The sequence below is a fragment of the Gigantopelta aegis genome, chromosome 13 (genome assembly GCF_016097555.1).
Source record: "Gigantopelta aegis isolate Gae_Host chromosome 13, Gae_host_genome, whole genome shotgun sequence".
Taxonomy (NCBI): Eukaryota; Metazoa; Mollusca; class Gastropoda; order Neomphalida; family Peltospiridae; genus Gigantopelta; species Gigantopelta aegis.
The window spans coordinates 28,169,824-28,190,752 of record NC_054711.1 but is presented as its reverse complement, the minus strand read 5'-3'; the positions used below and the strand labels follow the sequence as shown (position 1 = coordinate 28,190,752).

General features: G+C 40.5%; 2 protein-coding genes across 2 annotated transcripts in view; one reads left to right on the top strand and one right to left on the bottom strand.

The window, feature by feature from the left end:
* Nucleotides 1-8,318, top strand: part of LOC121387742 (nicotinamidase-like) — a 76,451-nt gene extending 68,133 nt beyond the window's left edge. The window contains exons 4-6 of the mRNA XM_041518942.1: nt 41-194; nt 1,847-1,933; nt 8,093-8,318. Coding sequence (XP_041374876.1) covers nt 41-194; nt 1,847-1,933; nt 8,093-8,208 — 357 coding nt within the window. The 3' untranslated portion in view covers nt 8,209-8,318. The remainder of the gene's footprint in view (nt 1-40; nt 195-1,846; nt 1,934-8,092) is intronic.
* A 3,402-nt stretch (nt 8,319-11,720) lies between these two features.
* LOC121387244 (chitin synthase chs-2-like) overlaps nt 11,721-20,929 on the bottom strand; it is a 31,579-nt gene continuing 22,370 nt past the window's right edge. Inside the window, exons 11-13 of the mRNA XM_041518269.1 lie at nt 17,847-18,244; nt 16,481-17,126; nt 11,721-13,389 (exon numbers count right to left, since the gene is read on the bottom strand). Of these exons, the coding sequence (XP_041374203.1) occupies nt 12,059-13,389; nt 16,481-17,126; nt 17,847-18,244 (2,375 nt within the window). The 3' untranslated portion in view covers nt 11,721-12,058. The remainder of the gene's footprint in view (nt 13,390-16,480; nt 17,127-17,846; nt 18,245-20,929) is intronic.

Here is a 20,929-nt window from a genome sequence, read left to right as displayed (position 1 = left end):
GCTTAAATGAAAGCACTCACCGACTCATTCTGCTTTCCAGGTCGACTCGTACTCTGCGTTCTTCGACAATGGCGGGTTCAGCCAGACGGAACTGAACGAGACACTGTCGGCTGCCGGAATCAGCCGAGTCTTCGTTTTGGGATTAGCTTTGGACTACTGCGTGTACTACACGGCCAAAGACGCCAACCGCCTAGGTAAAGCTGTATCCTAACCGGCCACGCGTGTGACGCGAGTGCGAGTGCGAATCATTTTTACATGCTCATACCACTAGAGTTTCGAGCATGTCCGTCCCGGGGCCTGTCTCTGGGTAGCCAGGGGCTTGTCCCGGGGCAGAAAAAAATTAAGCGGACAATTTTGAAATTTACATCCAAAAATTAAATAGTGGGCCTTTAAAATTTTGATGCGCATCTCTAATTAATAAAGAAAATTGGTCGCTAGATTAGATCGGGTGGTCGAAAAGAAATTAGATAAGATCGGTGGCCTGATTCGGTATGGAGGGGGGGGGGGGGGGGGGGGGATAGAGTTGAAAATGGGCAGAATTTTGAAAATAGCTATTAGTAAAAAAAAAGTTATTAGAATTTTAAAAAAAAAGAAAAAAAGAAAAGAAATTACAAGCCAAAAATAAAATAATTGACTGCTCGGTCGAATATTTATATAATTTGGAGCATTTCAGAAGGACAGTCCAAATATAAAATAAGCGAAAGAAGAGAGGATCGGACTATTTAATAATATTTTAAAAAAGAGTAATTTCGACATAAACTTTTGAACGAAGGTCTAAAAGTTTAAAGTCCGATCTATATGTCCACGTGAGTGGCCTCGTAAAGGCCGTTAGGGTGCACAACTTGTAGGGACGAAATGAGTTGCATCCCGTCAAGAAAACCCCTAGATTGACAGTCAATAGACGTTGAAGGTGTAGTGCTGTGCTGAAATACAGATCTTGAGAAGCCGGATCGTCTGAACGAGAGAGAGATCAGACTAGGGTATAGTCCAATCGTCATGGGTTGGTTTAGTGGTGCGGACGGGCCCGACTCCGGAGGATACGAGATGGCATCACAATAAAACAAAGTAAAGTCTAGAAAAGAGTACTAGGGGCCGACCCCGCTTCCTATTTCTTCTTAGGGTGGGGCGGTCAATCTTCCAGTGCTGCTAGAACAGGCTCGGACATGTAGAAACTAAACGCGAACAACCGTGGCGTTCTGCAGAATGGCCGTCATACGAGTCACACAAAAAAACAAGTCAACATAGCCGCATACATCCCAGTACAAAACTTCACTTCGCTGACAAAAACAACTAAGTGAAGGATCCCCAAGTCTTACCGCGAAAGCACGTGCAGTGTGCACAAGCGAAACAAGCGATTATATTTATATCCAAGCCAGACGCGACCATAAGGTTGCATAGTACCAAAGGAGAGAGTTCCGTGTCAAAGTTCGAGGTGTACCGTCAAATATTTACGGAATAAAAGCAGCTGTGGCTGTGATTGGCAGTAATATGTTTGACGTCCAATAGCCGATGATAAGATAAAGAATCAATGTGCTCCAGTGGCGTCGTTAAATAAAACAAACTTTATTTTTACTCTAATTAATATAATTAATAAAGAAAATTCTACTCATTAAATTTGGTTGCTAGATTAGATCGGGTGGTCAAAAAGAAATTAGATAAGTATATCCCCGAATGTGAACAAAACATTCTGGGACGTTTCACGCTGCACTACTCTTTTTGTTCAGCCAATGGGATTCCGATATTTGCGATGACGTCATTGATGCTTTTGACCGTAATCGCGGGAAGATAGCCTATACTAGGTCTTCACGGGAAACTGTCATCTTTGTGTTGTGTGTCATTCAAACAGGTTTCAACACGTACTTGATCCAAGACGCATCACGGGGCGTGGCCAGGTCATCCATTACAAACGCCCTCGTCGATATGAAGTCACACGGTAAGTGGTATGCTAGGATCACAATGCCAACTGCCACGACGGAGTTGGCCAACTCGCCGATCTCTCGACTTCTACGACTGTCCAGTTGACAGTCTGAGCACCCTTACAACTCGATTCTCGTCGTATACAACTCCTACGACCGATTACTTGTTAATCTGATTGCACCCGTCTAAGTCTGAAGTGTGTGTATGTGGGGTGGGTGGGTGTTTAACCCTTTAATGCCCGTGACAAAACTAGCATGAATTCAGATAAAATATTGGTTTGTGAATAAACATAGCATCATTTAAAAACACGTTTGAGTATATTTGAAATAAATATTTATTTTTTGTTTGTTTTTAAATGTACTCGTATGAGTACATCGGACTGTACTTGTATATGAGTAAAAAGTAATTATTACATCAGATTTTAAAAATATTTGTTGCAATCAGAGAAAAAACATATCAAAATCGTTTAACACATCATTAGAACAATGTAGCAGATCTATAAGTGCAGAGAAAAGACTACAAGATAAAACATGTTGCCGTAGGTGCCTATTGTACCCAAACGAGTACACATTTAAATGTTTGGCGCTGTTCAAATATAAGTTTAATCATTCAAGTAAATTGTACTCATTTTGAAGATATTAGACATATATGGAAATTCTCAGTACTTATTCATTAGAAATATTTCATTTTTGTAAATAGTGTTTGTGCTTATAAAGTATGCACTCATTTGAGTACACTGGGCTTTAAAGGGTTAAAACGTAACCATCAAGTTGGCCAACTTCGTTGTGACAATTGATAGTCTGAGCACTCTTACAACTCGATTCTCGTATACAACTCCTACGACCGATTAGTTAATCTGAGTACACCCGTCGTAAGTTTGAAGTGTGTGTATGTGTTTGGGGGGGGGGGGGGGGGGTTGGGTGCGTGTTAAAACATAACCATCAAGTTGGCCAACTCCGTTGTGACAGTTGATAGTCTGATTCTAGCATTACAGATTCCATTGCTGATCTGTTTCCGAAGTAGGTACTGGGTTTGCATCCAAGTAAGTTGGGGCGAGACGTGGCCCAGTGGTAAAGCATTTGCTTCGTCGGTCCAACTTCCAAACAATTTGTTTTATATCCCATATCGCTTGGTCCTGGGCAGATGGCCGTCGGTGGAGCCATTGGGCTATTTCTCATTCCAGCCAGTGCTCTACAACAGATATAACAAAGGCCTTGTTATGTGCTATCCTGTTGTGTGTGTGGGGGGGGGGGGGGGGAATGCTGCATATTCTTGCAGCTAATTCTAAATAAAAGGCAAGGGAATGCAGGAAATCCTATTTCAGGACATCTAAAAAAACATTATACGTGGAAGTACCCCGACCCCCCCTATCACTAGCCGTAAACAAAACGTTGTGTGCTGTTTTTAATAAACGTTCCTACATCTCAAAGTTTTGTCTATAAAAAATACGTAACAGTAACGGTGTCTTGCGAACTCCCTCTCTCTCTCTCTCTCTCTGGTGACCTATCACTGCGAATCCTACACTCAAAGTGGTGACCTATCACTATCCGTAACAGTAACGGTGTCTTGCGAATCCTACCCTAAAAGTGCTGACCTATCACTATCCGTAACAGTAACGGTGTCTTGCCAATCCTACACTCAAAGTGGTGACCTATCACTATCCGTAACAGTAACGGTGTCTTGCGAATCCTATCTGTTTTGTGAAATTGGTTGCAGATCAATTCATTTAATATTCACTTTCAACATTACTGTTAATTAATTAGATGTGTATTTATAGACATGCATTGTAATGTAATTATGTGTGGAACACGCTACAAAATGTTCGGCAATCCAAATTATTCCATGAGCCAAACCAAAAATTGGTACCATCTGAGGGCACCAAACCTAACTGTTATAATTGTTTTAGTACACCCTAGCACAACACAATAATGCATGATGGACTTTCCAGTAGAGTATCTGTAGCTAGTTGCACACTTTTTAACATTTATTGTACAGGTGGTAAAAACATCTGAGAAGTCCGTGTTTTAGTGTTTGCCAAAGCATTAATAAACCTTGTAGATCGGTACCCACAATGTACTTTCTGGTTTTTACATCTTTCGGAAGTACTGATTAACGATCCGAGAGGTCTAAACTTGTCACCATGAGCATTTTGAAATATTCAAGATGGCGTCCAAGATGGCTGTTAAAACAGAACTGGAGACATCTCCAATACTTTATCAACAATGACGAAACTATTGATGTTTGTGACAGTGTTTCAAGGATCAGAAGATTAATCATGAACTACTCCCAGCTAATCAAGTCATTGCAACATCATTTACATCCAAGATGGCCACCACTATATCAACCAGAACAATTTTGTTTTAATTTATTGCATTTTACATCAACTATAGCAAGATCGTGATTATGAGATGGAGTTTTGTTTATTAAAGGATTAATTTATAACAAGTCCATGCTAACTGAGATATTGTCCCATCATTTAAATCCAAGATGGTCGTTAGGAGTAAGAAGTGGCCATATCTTTCATTCTATTTTACCCCAAACAAAATGTTTTACTTCAAATACAGGGTTTTCTAGGGAACAAGGAATTCAATTCTCGCAGTCACTTTCTATAAAGAAATTATATCATTGCCAGAATTCACGTTGGCTGCAAATATAAAGAAATGTGTTATATGTATCACCTTAAATACTCTTTTTGAAACCAACTTCTCTTTTGAGGGAGTTTAATCTATTTAAAAAGTAATGTTATCTAAAACATCATTTAAAATAATAATTCTTTTCGCTGACCGCTATGTTTTAAGGGTTCACCAATCTTTGGACTATCTAGCATGTAATGTTGCACATATAGACCACATCTTCAATGCCAACGTGGCTGTGATAAATGGGCAAGTCGCAACTAATGACTGTCGTTTCATTAAAGACTGTAGCATCAGTTTTTACTATTCCCATCTTCTGTCTCTTGATAATGGATACATTACTCAGTCATCGAAAAAGGTTGGTTAAAAAGGTACATTGAATCGGTTGGACGATTTTAGATGGTGCAAGTCTTCACTCCACATGGAATAGTCAGTTGTGGAAGTCATCTAAAGCTTCATGTTTTCCCCTCACTAATCGATGTCTGCGACATCTGAATATAGCCTTCCTTGTGACGTATCCATATCAGCATCTAAGTCCTCAAGTTTAATAGGTTTAAATGCTTCAGACAGAATTTTTTATAACTGTTGCTTTTGTATCCCTTTATATACGGCAGCAACATCACAGCCTGAAAGGACATGGTTCATCATATGAGATACAACCTTTTCATGTTTCTTTTCAGTTCCCCATTGCCCATTGCAGTTCTTGTCTGTAGCTCTGTCATTTGAACTGAAATCAGAAGAAGCACCTCAAAAATTATGCAAATAATTCGTTGTAGCGGTTCAACAAAATACACCCTTTTTAAATGCAAAATGTGGGTTTTTAACAGCTCAGTTTCCATATAATTTCTGTAGCTCTCATGGGATAAATTCTTGAACAACCGTTGCACTAAAAAGCAACCTTACGCAATTCCCCTGCGCGTGCTGTAACCTCACCGTGGTGCAGGGGTGTAACATTCTCTTTGAGAATGGCCAAAGCAGCACAAATTGAAATTTTGAGTAAAAGTTAGTATCTATCTGTGATATTTGTATCTTTGCACAGTTCTTTACACTGTTTTTATTTAAATCTTGAATTTTTATATTGATGTTGATCATTACCTTATTTGTTTGCATTACCATAGTTTGACTCCCAATAGCCGATGTATTTTTCGTGCTGGGGTGTCGTTAAACATTCATTCATTCATTCATTCCTTACACAATGTTATGAGACGAATGAACGTGAAGTGACTGAATACAAGTGTATTATATTATTATTATTATTATTATTATTATTATCTACTGTGTTTACATCATTATATCATTTATTAATGGGTGGTGTATTTTTTTTTTTAATTAAGTATTTTTGTTTGCAGCTATCATTGTGTTGTTATTTTAATCATATAGTATATGTAGCTGCTGCGTTCAGCTTATGATAGTCGATCATTTGTAGGTATAACCGAAGTATACTAGTATACTAGTAATTGCTATGCTATGAGGAGATAAATTGTCTTGGTTGACAAAATGCAATGATAGGTATGTATCAATTATACAGAGATAGAAAATTGAAATAATAAAATTATGACAGGTAGCTGAAACGTTCTGAACCTACCTATGATGGACTGCGTTGGCGGAGTTGGCTAATGATTATTTTTCAATCGAGGACAAGACACTGCTTCCAGTGATGCTGGAGTGCCTGGATCCCACTGGCGTGCCTGGATCCCACTGTCGTGACTGGATCCCACTGGCGTAGAAGGCTTCCTTCTAATGGTGTAAAAAGCAGAAATAATGTCATGATCATTTGCATAATGCTTGCCAGACAGTTCTTTCTTCAAGTTCTTGAAGAGGTTGAAATCTGGTGGTGCCAAATCTGGTGGATGTTCCAGTGACTTCAAAGTCACAGTCATACGTTGCAACCATGGCAACAGCATATTTGTGTACAGGTGCCTTGAAACACATCATGTTGAAACTTTTGTTATGTCTGGTTCGTTCCTCAGATCTGCGTGCGATTAACACAGCAAGGTTGGCATTGTGAACTACTTGGTCCATGTCATACACGGAAACTGACAATGGTGTTCTAGACATAATTCGTAATTAAAGTCAGAACTTTTTAGTCAACCATTGTATAAACATTAAACCATTGCGATTTGTGTGCATATAATGGCCCATTGTCACAGCAAGGTTGGCATGGTGAACAACTTGGTCCATGTCATGCAACTTTATATGTAGATTATTTGGGACAATGATTGGTTTACCCTTAAAACTCAGCAGTTGGTTTCAACATGATTGTTTTAGGTAATGCTAAACATATAAAGTGGTCAGTTTTTTGTTTTTGCAACCATTATGGAATCATGGATTCATGCAATGATAAACATTTCTCTGTATTAGAAAGTGAATGTGATAACTGAAAAATGCTTACCATATAGAAACTGTTTTTGAAGTACAAATTAGTCTTTTGGGGAAATATACAGAATGTAAGATATGGCCACTTCTTACTCTTGGCGGCCATTATCATGGCCATCATCAATTTAAATGATGATGCAATATCTCAGTTAGCACGAGGTCGTAATAAATGAATTCCTTTGCCAATAAAATAAATTCAATAACATACAAATCTCTTCCTAGTTAATGTTAAATGCGATAAATTACTATATCCTTGTTCTAGCTAATACATTGGCGGCCATCTTGGACGAAACGATGTTGTGATGCCTTAATTAGCTGTGAATAGTTCATAACGAAAAAAAAAAAAAAATGTTTTATTTAACAACGCACTCAACACATTTTATTTACGGTTATATGGCGTCAGACATATGGTTAAGGACCACATAGATTTTGAGAGGAAACCCGCTGTCGTCACTTCATGGGCTACTCTTCCGATTAGCAGCAAGGGATCTTTTATTTGCACTTCCCACAGGCAGGATAGCACAAACCATGGCCTTTGTTGAACCAGTTATGGATCACTGGTCGGTGCAAGTGGTTTACACCTACCCAATGAGCCTTGCGGAGCACTCACTCAAGGTTTGGAGTCGATATCTGGATTAAAAATCCCATGCCTCGACTGGGATCCGAACCCAGTACCTACCAGCCTGTAGACCGATGGCCTGACACGACGCCACTGAGGCTGGTCTCACGGATGGTACCAATTGGTCAGATCTGGAGTCTCGGTTCATGAACGGAACGTAGCCCAGCGGTAAAGCATTCGCTTGATGCGCGGTCGGTTTAGAATCGATCCCCGTCGGTGGACCCAATGGGCTATTTCTCGTTCCAGCCAGTGCTCCATGACTGGTGTAGCAAAGGCCGTGGTATATACTATCCTGTCTGTGGGATTGCGCATATAAAAGATCCCTTGCTGCTAATCGAAAAAGAGTAGCCCATGAAGTGACGACAGCGGGTTTCCTCTCTCAATATCCGTGTGGTATTTAACCATATGTCTGACGCCATATAACCGTAAATACAATGTGTTGAGTGCGTCGTTAAATAAATCATTTCCTTCCTTCCTTCCTTCCTTCCTTCCTCGGCTCATGGACTAAATAAAAAAGATGATTGTTTTTCTCTTCTTTTTTTTCCAGGTATTCATATTATTCAGTCAGCAGATATGGCTCATTTGTTTGTGAGTCGGGCACCAACGACGAAGAAGTACAATCTTTTTATTATACCCGTAATGTTTCTCCTTTTGTTTACCTAGCCACGCTTCGGTAATTCATACTCAGTCAAACATATTAATATATCCCCATCTTCTTAGATATACACTTATGGTGTAAAACTTAAACTTAATGTGAATAAATATGCGTCATATAAAGTTGTTGTATTTTTTATTACCTTTTTAATGTGGTTTTCGTTTTGTTCTAAGTTTTTTGTTTTGTTTTTAACGACACCACTAGAGTACATTGATTAATTAATCATCGGCTATTGGATGTCAAACATTTGGTAATTCTGACTCGTAGTCAACAAAGGAAACCTTTTTCCTAATGCAGCAAGGGATCGTTTATATGCACTCTCCCACAGACAGGAAAACACATACCACGGCCTTTGTCCAGGTGTGGTGCACTGGTCTGAACGAGAAAAACCCAATCAGAATCCATTGAGGTGGCTACATGGCTTGTGTATTGGCTACTCGGCTTGTGTATTGGCGACGTGGCTTGTGTATTGGCTACGTGGCTGGTGTATTGGCTACGTGGCTTGTGTATTGGCGACGTGGCTTGTGTATTGGCTACGTGGCTTGTGTATTGGCTACTCGGCTTGTGTATTGGCTACTCGGCTTGTGTATTGGCTACTCGGCTTGTGTATTGGCTACTCGGCTTGTGTATTGGCTACTCGGTTTGTGTATTGGCTACATGGCTTGTGTATTGGCTATGTGGCTTGTGTATTGGCTACGTGGCTTGTGTATTGGCTCAACCGACTGGGCCAAATCCCGCCCTTTTGTTTTAAAGTCGTAAAGGAAGCACTTTTCTTTCAAGTATTTTGTGTTTAGCATATGATTATTGCGGGTGCGAGATCTAGCTCAGTGGGTAGAGCGCTCGCCTGAGGTGCTTGCGTCATAGGATCGAACGACATCAGTGGACCCATTCTCTAATTGGGGTTTTCCCCCCGTCACAACCAGTGCACCACGACTGGGATATCAAAGTCAGTGGTATGTGCTGTCCTATTTGTGGGAAAGAGCATATAACGGATCCCTTGCTACTAATGGAAACATGTAGAGCGTTTCCTCTCTAAGACTATATGTCACAATTACCAAATGTTTGACATCCAACAGTCGATGATTAATTAATCAATGTGTTCTAATTGTGTCATTAAACATAATGTTCAAATTTTAACTTTTTGTGGGGTGTTCATTTTGTTTTAAAGTAGTAAAGGAACCAAAACCTAAGCAATTTTTTTTTTTTCAATTACCGTCATTTTGGGTCTAGCATGTGAAAGTTGCAGACAGACAGATAGATGTGACAGACATTTAAAAAAAATTAAGTCTTACGAAATTTAATAACAATATAAAGGCCAATCTTTATGAGTTATGAGAGACAGAAAAACCAAATCACATTATCAATATAAAACATACAGGCATATTATACGTAATATATATGGCATATTATACGTAATATATATATATATATATATATATATATATATATATATATATATATATATATAATCTACTACACTTAACACGTAATACAAAAGACCCGTACGCCTTGCGGAGTTATGAGAAACTAAAGATCACATTTCAATAGTAAATCATACAGGCATATTATACGTAATAAACAAAGAACGTAAGAATATATATTTATAAAGTATCGACATTTAAAATATATAGAAATGTGTAAGATACACTAATCAAATGAAAACCATGTTGGTCTTTTTAAAATACAGTAACAAGTTTTGGTGCATAAAACAGACACACGAGAATATGCGAAGAGCAACACGTATTTAAAAACGTCTGTTTTGTTTAACGACACCACAAGAGCTCATTGATTAATTAATAATCGACTATTGGATGTCAAACATTTGGTAATTTTGACATGCAGTCTCAGAGAGGAAACCCGTTACATTTTTCCATTAGTAGCAAGGGATCTTTTATATGCACCATTCCACAAACAGGGTAACACATACCACGGCCCTTGATATACCAGTCGTGGTGCACTAGCTGTAACGAGAAATAGCCCAATGAAACCACCGACGGGGATCGATCCTAGACCGACAGAAACAAAACAGAACTTTATTCAACTCGGATCACCAAACGATGATGCATTGAGGTGGTTTACAAACATATTATTATTATACAGACCGCGCATCTGGCGAGCGTTTTACCACTGGGCAACTTCCCGCCATAACGTAATTTTAAAAAAAAGCAACAAAAAAAAAGCACTCGGACCTGAACTATCAGGGGAAAAAAAGACGCTAAGTTGTAATAGCTCTCATACGTAGGTGGCAAATGACCCAAACACGCTCAGTGTCCGTACGGTTGTCTCCCATTTGTTACAGGTTGCATAGTACCAAAGAAGAGAGTTCCGTGTCAAAGTTCAAGGTGCACCATCAAATATTTACGGAGTAAAAGCAGCTGTGGGTGTGGTTGGTAGTAATATGTGACATTGATTATTTGTGCAAATACTAATATCCACTGACAATAAATAAATAAACTTTTATTTGTTATACATTTGTTATGCACTAATGCAGGGTACCCCCAACAATGGAACTGCAATTTTCAGCAAAAATTACGGTTGCTATTAAAAACAGTAATTAAATCTCTTAATTGGTATGTGATCCCCCATTTTCTTACAGGTAGATTAGATGTGAGGTGCCACACTTTTTATTGCTGGGTGAATGGATACGCTGCTTATATCAGTTTTATTAGTAAACGTTAACATTATCGGCAATAGGGATTGGTTTGTTCTATTAGACTAACTAAAAAATACAAGCGCATGTGATAAACGTTTACAGTGTGAATACATATGACCGTAGTATGCCGTAATAAGTCAGTACTCACGAATCGGAAATGAAAAAATAACACGGACAAGCTAATATAGTTGTCAAGGGTTTTTTTCGTCTTCTATTAATTAATGACTAGAACTTCAATCAATTTTGACATTGTAAGGTCATGATCTCACGGCACCCCAACCTTGGCATGGCCATATTGCTCTGGGGACAATAAATTAAAAATAAAAGAGGAAAAAAGAGAGAAAAAAAAGAGGTGTTTTTCTTCTACTATTAATTAATGACTGGAACTTCAATCAGTGGCGAATTAGTGAATATATGTTCTGTTCTTGTGTCTTAATTGTGAATAGAAGGTGAGTCCATTATTGCATACTAGGTAGAAGGTATAGGATTTGCAGTTCACTCAACCATGACCTATGTTATTAGAAGGTGTGTAAGAAATGCAATCTGATTAAAATGAGCTCTACTGGTCTAGTAATTAACAAGTGGAGCTCATTTTAATTAGATTGTAAGAAATGCGACGTGTAACAAATGGGAGGATACCGTTGATATAAACTCTGAGATACGAGTACCGGTAGTAGGGGAGCATAGTAGGTGGTTACATAGAGAATAATACATGAGTGGCCGTTAGATACCATTGATCTCACAACGAGTTATTTTAAAATGTATCAAACGAGAGAAAACGAGTTTTATACGTTTTTAAACAACGAGTTGTGAGATAAATGGTATCTAACGAACATAAATATATAATATAATAATGAGTGACTGATAACTCTTTTATTTCACTTATATTTTAAGATATTTCACTAAATGTTATATAATAAAATTATTTACACATTTTTAAAGATATATTCTGTGGGATAAAAAAAATCCTAATTGTTGCAACTTTAATCCTCACAGTCCAGTAAAGTTGGCAAGCTTGGATGTGTTCAATTACAGTTTCACTCTTCTGACAAGCAGCAATCTCCGTAAAGGCATGTACACTATTTTTGGAGACATATTCTGGAGGTGAACAAGATCCTTATTTGTTGCAACTTTAATCCTCCTCATAGTTCATTAAATTTAGCAAGCTTCGATGTGTTCCATTACAGTTTCACGTTTCTGCTAATTCAGAATCTTGTTTCACTGGTTATGGTACGGCGTGGTACTGTGTCACCAACACGCTGTTTTCGAAGTTCAACATTTGATTCTGAGGTACTGTCATTATCTTCAGTAATTTCCTCCTTTTTCTCATCCATATCGTGCAAACTTCTCAACTGTTTGCGTACTCCCGTCCACCTAGTTTGTGTATTACTTTCAGACACCTTCTGTTCCGTATTATGTTTGGATAATTCGATTAAACTACCGATAAGCTGCCTAGGTTTTGACCAATCACTTGTCTTATCCTCTTTAAGTTCTACCTTCCTACTTTCAGTTGTGGCCGACTGTGCAGCATTTTCATCTGTGTCGATGTTTTGCTCCTGATTCATCTTCATTGCCATCTCCACCCAGCCAGCCATCTTTGGAGGTACAGACATCATAGGCTTCGGTAGTGGATATTTTTGCCTGAGTTTTCCCCAATTCTGTTTCGACCTCTCTATGATCATCTGTTTATCCTGTGGATCCATCTTCACAAGGCTAAACAAAGACTTAGCGCCGAAGTTCCTCAAAACTGGCTTACGTACCAAATCTTCATCATCTTCTACCTCATCTAAAGCATCGCCAATCAACTTGAATTTCTTCTCAAAAACACCTTGCAAGTCGATCACTGGTGATTCGTCGGGCCGTCTCTTTTGGGTAAGCTGCCTCATCAGATTACTTCTCTGGTGAACCTTAAACGTCCCTACAGAGCTGGTGTCACCATAGTCGGAATAGCTCGACGATCTTATGCTTGCTGTGTCATAGTCGTGTTCCGACATCTGCATCTCTTCTAACAGATTCATGAATCCTTGTTTTCGTTCCTCCTGCGCGTTCTTGCCCTTCAGTCTGATTTTAGTGTGTGACACGATGTGCAGAAGCGTCGAGTACCGGTGCATTAACATTGCCAGGAACTGGATGAAGAGCAGGATGCCGAATATGAATGTGAATGCGATGGCTATCGGCTCCAGCTTGGCTGGGGTCGACTCATCCGTGTTACATGGCAGCTGGAACGTCAACGACGGTGTGTACTCTGACACACTCTCCAATATGAAGATCAACGTCACAAAAAGACAGTTAGAGAGAAAGAAGAAGAGGCAGACTTTGTTCCTTAACCCTTTCAGCTCGAACTCCATTTGGGTTTTCTCGTCTGCCGATTGTTGTAGTGGCTTTAGGTAAGTGTCTATCATTTTGGTCCAGAAATCGTGTTCGTCCTTCTGTAGCGGACAAATCCCTCCTGCGCCCAAGTCTCGGTCCTGCACCCAAAAGGGATCTGTCAGGTCATCGCGGGGTCGTTTGGGGTCTTCCTTAAAGATAGGATTGCCTGAAATAAAATAAAAAACCCCATTAAATCACAATATGATATAACAACAAACCAATATATAGAGGATTCGTCACGAATGTTTTTTTTTAATATATAAAAGATCAACCGAGTTTACGTTAGTTGATATTTTTCAAGGCTCGGCTACATGGCTTGTGTATTGGCTACTCGGCTTGTGTATTGGCTACTCGGCTTGTGTATTGGCTACATGGCTTGTGTATTGGCTACTCGGCTTGTGTATTGGCTACTCGGCTTGTGTATTGGCTACATGGCTTGTGTATTGGCTAGATGAGGTTGATATTTTCCATATTAAAAAACATGAGCAGCAAATTCTATACACATACACATTTACAATCAAACGACTCACTGACAACAAAACAGTATTAACCAAGTTAATAATGGTAAATATCAAATAGGTTTATGCCATGGTACAATGGGCGAGTTATAGGATAAACAGTTTGCATGATGTTTTGTTGGAATATTTTTCAATATGGCCAGTAGCTAAATTGAACCAGCAGAGCGTAATGTTTATACACATACCAAGGCTGCCAGTCATGGGGCACTGTTTCAAACTCTGACCGGCCTCAGTGGCGTCGTGGTAGGCCATCGGTCTACAGGCTGGTAGGTACTGGGTTCGGATCCCATTCGAGGCATGGGATTTTTAATCCTGATACCGACTCCAAACCCTGAGTGAGTGAGCAAGGCTCAATGGGTAGGTGTAAACCACTTGCACTGACCAGTGATCCATAACTGGTTCAACAAAGGCCATGGTTTGTGCTATCCTGCCTGTGGGAAGCGCAAATAAAAGATCCCTTGCTGCTAATCGGAAAGAGTAGCCCACGTAGTGGCGACAGCGGGTTTCCTCTCAAAATCTGTGTGGTCCTTAACCATATGTCTGACGCCATATAACCGTAAATAAAATGTGTTGAGTGCGTCGTTAAATAAAACATTTCTTTGTTTCAAATTGAGACACATTTATTTGAGTGGTGAGTGGGACATGATATGCTTTACATTCACAAACACCTGCTATCACAAGTGCATGATATTACAACTATATTTGTTCTGATGAGCTTTGTCCTTGGCTAGGTTTGATGTAGTAAACTAGTTTGGGAGTGACAGTCCTCTCTTTAGCGGTGCAAGAGGGATGAACTCTCCAGTAAAGGATATCCTTGGGAGCGACTGTCCCCCTATAGACGAGGCACTAGATATAGATTTATGGAATCAATCACTAACTCGCCAAATGCCCTTTCAGCTGCATTGTGCATAGATACGGTATTGATTGTGGATAATGGTTTTGTTGTTCAGATTTACAACCTGAGCTACAACACCAGTGTCTACTACCAGGAAGCCTAGAATTGAATAAACGTGTCTCTGTATGCCTCATCACTGAATGTACTGCCAATCTATTTCTTCTGGTTTACAATACCGGCCATTCTATTTGAAGTCTTGTAACTACTGTTATATCCAAAGGCTTAGACGTGTTTCTTCTCTGTTATTCTCTAAAACGTTTTTTCAGAATTATTGATATACTGTAGCATAAGCCTACTAACAGAGATGACGATAGCATTGGTAAAAAAAAAAACCCATCAAAACAAACAAAATCGAACAAACAAAAACACTCTTTGCAGGTCATGAAACATAGAGGGAAGCTGTCAACCATTTATCAAGTGACAAAACGTTTTTAGTTAACACTAAAAATTAGGAATTCCAGAAAGATGCAGAGGCATTATAAACTGTTGGGGGAAAATGTAATCTTTGCCAATATATAGATTGAGTTGGAATTATAATTTTATGTGTTAACAAATGAGGTGATTGTGGGAAATATGCATCGTGTAGCAAAAATCGGTTGGATGCTGCTAATAAAACTGGTTGACCCACGGCACTAACTAGCACTGGTAGTAGGGGAGTATAGTTGGTTGTTACAAGTGCCTCTCAACAATTCTACCAAGTAACTATTGAACATTCTCCAAAGTGGTCAGATTAAGCCCACAGCTAAAGATAATGGGACATAGCAGGTGTGTGGCACGGATAGCTACAAGAGACAAGCACCTGTCCCTGTTAAAGAGATAAGGACCAGTATGTGGAGATGTGTTATGCTAGTCTCAGACTATTAACTGTCACAACGAAGTTGGCCAACTCGATGGATGCGTTGTAATTTTTTCAACTCCCAACTTATGATGAGTGCACTCAGATTAACAACTAATCTGTCATAGGAGCTGCATACAATGAGAATCGAGTTGTAAGAGCGCTCAGATTAACAACTAATCTGTCGTAGGAGCTGCATACAATGAGAATCGAGTTGTAAGAGCGCTCAGATTAACAACTAATCTGTCGTAGGAGCTGCATACAATGAGAATCGAGTTGTAAGAGCGCTCAGATTAACAACTAATCTGTCGTAGGAGCTGCATACAATGAGAATCGAGTTGTAAGAGTGCTCAGATTATCACCTAATCTGTCGTAGGAGCTGCATACAATGAGAATCGAGTTGTAAGAGCGCTCAGATTAACACCTAATCTGTCGTAGGAGCTGCATACAATGAGAATCGAGTTGTAAAAGCGCTCAGATTAACAACTAATCTGTCGTAGGAGCTGCATACAATGAGAATCGAGTTGTAAGAGCGCTCAGATTAACAACTAATCTGTCGTAGGAGCTGCATACAATGAGAATCGAGTTGTAAGAGCGCTCAGATTAACAACTAATCTGTCGTAGGAGCTGCATACAATGAGAATCGAGTTGTAAGAGCGCTCAGATTAACAACTAATCTGTCGTAGGAGCTGCATACAATGAGAATCGAGTTGTAAGAGCGCTCAGATTAACAACTAATCTGTCGTAGGAGCTGCATACAATGAGAATCGAGTTGTAAGAGCGCTCAGATTAACAACTAATCTGTCGTAGGAGCTGCATACAATGAGAATCGAGTTGTAAGAGCGCTCAGATTATCACCTAATCTGACGTAGGTGTTGTCTACGACCAGAATCGAGATGTATGAGTGCTTAGACCAGCAAATGGATAGTCGTAGAAGTCCAGAGATCGGCGAATTGGCCAACTCCACCGTGACATTTGTTAGTTTTAGCCTAGCATTACTGGTACTTACACCGGACTCCTTCAAAATCCAAACTTGAAAACTTAGGCATTTCGTTTTTGTATGCACCAGCTGTATATCTTTGTTGACCTTGGTCTTCCTCGCTCTCAACAGCATCATCATCATCAGGGTTTCTAAAGGCGTATTCCAAGTCTTCGATCTTCTCCACAATGACGTTCATCAGGTCCTGCTGCTTCGTGTCTGGCCGTGGACAACACACACAGCGCAACATATTGCCGAAAGAGAACGTATAATCTGACGAATAGTTGCGGTCATCTTCGTGATTGGCGTGGAGCCAGGCTGCTTTCTTCTTCTTTTTCTTCTTGTCATTCGTCACAACCTGGGACTTTTCCTCCAGCTGAGGAGGCTTATACTCCTCCCTGGTTCCCCAGGACACGACGTGCAGGTTGGCCAGCGAGTAGAAGACAAGCAGCATCGAGGTGCAGGGGATTGCCAGGAAGTAGAGGAAGCCGTACACGACGTCGAGGAACTCCTGAGGATGCAACATGGCGGCGATGATGAAGATGCCCACCACGTAGAGGAAGAACATGGCGGTCAGAGAACAGAACCCGCTCTGAGCTATCTGCTTGAGCAGGCCAACCAGGACAATCATCATGACCAGGGAGTAAAACGTCGACAGGATGCTCACGTACGTAATCTGTAAAAAAATAAATAAAAATACATTGTTAAAAATAGGTTCTTACAATCTTGAGTATATGTTCATTATGTGACTATTTAGAATACACCGTCTACATTAATTTAGTAATCTGCAGTGATTAATGTAAGCCATCGGTCTTAAGGCTGGTAGGTACTGGGTTCGTATCCCGGTACCCGCTCTCACCCAAAGTGAGTTTAATGACTCACTATAACTTCTCAAAACAATCTCATAGATAATAACTGAAGGTGGTTTTAAGAATAAATAAATAAATGTTTGCTTTTTGAGTTACATTTAGTAAATAAAACGAAACAAACATTCTGAGAGTACAGTTAAAGCCATACATTTGCCGTACCGGCCCCCACAAATGTTAATATCTCTTAAGTTCACGGACCATAACTCTGTCAAACGTGAATAAATACCATATTGACAGTTATGGCCCTTGAATAATTTCCCATGAAATTCACCCCCACCCCTTCTAACTTGATCAGTAATTGTACACGATATACATGTAGCTATATACAAAGTTCAACTCAATATCTTGAGACGTGAAAAAAAACCCAGTTCGAAAAACTATATGTAGGACAGAGAGAGAGAGAGAGAGAGAGAGAGAGAGAGAGAGAGAGAGAGAGAGAGAGAGAGAGAGAGAGAGAGAGAGAGAGAGAGTGCAAGAAGCCACTCACATTACCTCAGTAAATTTTACTGAGATTGAAAACTACTTACCTGAATATCATCTTTTGCTGTGAAGCAAAGAATAACAAAAATGCCAACAGGCACCAAATTGGCCAACATGGCAGCGTACAGAGACATTTCCGGGTAGGCAGTATTAATGGCGCCAAATATGAGCATGAAGATCGTGCCAGGCGTCAGAACAGACGACACGAAGAGGAACACCTGGTAGCCAATGAACAGGAGAGACATGTCGTCATTCTTCTTGCGTATTTTCCCCCCAGAAATAATGATCTCCATGATATTCGCCATCGTCGAGGGCGTCCAACGTCTTCGCTGGTTGAAGAACTCCTTGAAGCCTTCCGGTGCAAACGTTCTTGCGTCTGCCGCTGCGCAGTACTCAATCTTATGACCTTGCTGAAGAAGCAGCGTGCAGAGCCATCGATCCTCACCTTCGTAGTAACAAGACAATTATGTTCATTAGTAAAGCAAAGTTTGTTGTGTTTAATGATACCACTAGATAACCTTGATTTGTTAATCACCGTCTATTGGATCAGGGATGTCGAAGATTGGTAGTTTTTAACGTGTCATCTTAGAGGAAACCCATTACATTTTTCACTTAGCAGTTCAATTCAGTTCAGGTTAAAGTGTTTAATGTGCACATTCAGAGCAAGCTGTTATAGCGCACGCCTGTCATGGGCGCAAGTTCTGACTATCGCAAGCTCTTCCGGGTTAGGGGAGGGAGAACCCAGCAGAGGGTTAGGGGAGGGAGAAAGTGGGATCGTACACACTGGCAAATGCAAGTTAGGACAGGCAGTCTGACCGGGGTCAGAAGTGATTCACTTAGCAGCATGGCATCCTTAATATGCACTTTCCCACAGACAGGACAGCACATACATGGCCTTTAATATACCAGTCGTGATGTACTGGTTGGAAAGGGAAACATATAGTGACTTCAAGATAAAAATGTATAGTGACATAAATTGTAGCTAACCTGGTTTCAATACATGGCAAATATTGGGCTATTGGGCTAGGTGATAATGTAAACTATTTGCTGATTATACATCAGTGATATTCTTGAAATATTCTAGGCTTGACATATCAGACGTAATCTATAAACACCAACAAAAGTATACTTTCATATACTAATCGTAATCTATACTGTGCACGTTTGAAGCACCGTGGGTCTAGCCTGTATACTGCGCCTGTGCGCAGTACATAGCACTACATACCGTTATCATACTGCACGTGATTCTGATGACAGCTAGGTATATTTCATGAGGATATTATATATAACTTGGGACACTGCATACCTTGGGACACTGCATACCTTGGGACACTACATACCTTGGAACACAATCTTAAGACACAACCTTGGGACACTGCATACCTTGGGACACAACCTTGGGACACTGCATACCTTGGGACACAACCTTGGGACACTGCATACCTTGGGACACAACCTTGGGACACTGCATACCTTGGGACACAACCTTGGGACACTGCATACCTTGGGACACAACCTTGGGACACTACATTGAGACACTACATATCTTGGGGCAACCGTGGGACTCTACATACCTTGGGACACAACCTTGGGGCTGTGCATACCTTGGGACACAACCTTGGGACACTACATACCTTGGAACACAATCTTAGGACACAACACTGAGATACTACATGCCTTGGGACACAACCGTGGGACACTACATTGAGACATTACATATCTTGGGGCAACCGTGGGACTCTACATATCTTGGGACACAACCTTGGGACACAACCTTGGGGCTGTGCATACCTTGGGACACAACCTTGGGACACTACATACCTTGGAACACAATCTTAGGACACAACACTGAGACACTACATGCCTTGGGACACAACCGTGGGATACTACATTGAGACACTACATATCTTGGGGCAACCGTGGGACTCTACATACCTTGGGACACAACCTTGGGGCACTGCATACCTTGGGACACAACCTTGGGACACTGCATACCTTGGGACACTACATACCGTGGAACACAATCTTAGGACACAACACTGAGACACTACATGCCTTGGGACACAACCTTGGGACACTACATTGAGACACTACATATCTTGGGGCAACCATGGGACTCTACATACCTTGGGACACAACCTTGGGGCACTGCATACCTTGGGACACAACTTTAGGACACAACATACCTTGGGACACAACCTTAGGACGCAACATTGAGACACTACATATCTTGGGACACAACCTTGGGACACAACCATGGGACACAACCTTGGGACACTACATACCTTGGGACACAACATTGAGACACTACATATCTTAGGACACAACCTTGGGACACTACATACCTTGGGACACAATCTTGGGACACTATATTGAGACACTACATATCTTAGGACACAACCGTGGGACACTGCATACCTTGGGACACAATCTTAGGACACAACATTGAGACACTACATATCTTGGGACACAACCGTGGGACACAACATTGAGAGACTACATATCTTGGGACACAACCGTGGGACTCTACATCCCGTGGGACACTACATACCTTGGGACACAACCTTAGGACACAACATTGAGACACTACATACCTTGGGACACAATCTTGGGACACCACATTGAGACACCACATATCTTAGGACACAACCGTGGGACACTGCATACCTTGGGACATAACCTTAGGACACAACATTGAGACACCACATACCTTGGGACACAACATTGAGACACTACATATCTTGGAACACAACCGTGGGACTCTACATACCTTGGGACACTACATACCTTAGGACACAACCTTAGGACACAACACTGAGACACTACATACCTTGGGACAAAACCATGGGACACTACATACCTTGCGAAACAACCTTGGCTTCGAACGATAACTGGGTATATATTTTTTATAACATTAGGAATCGCATTTCTAAAGTTCCTCTGCATGAATTTGACTAGCTGGCACAGCACGCGACTCTATATACCTTGATACACTACATACCTTGGGACAGTACATACCTTGAAACACAACTTGAGACACTACAGACCTTGGTCGCACTGGACGTAGTGTCTGGCTTTTGATGACGACTAGGGATACTTCTTGAGGATATTAGGAATCACATTTCTAAAG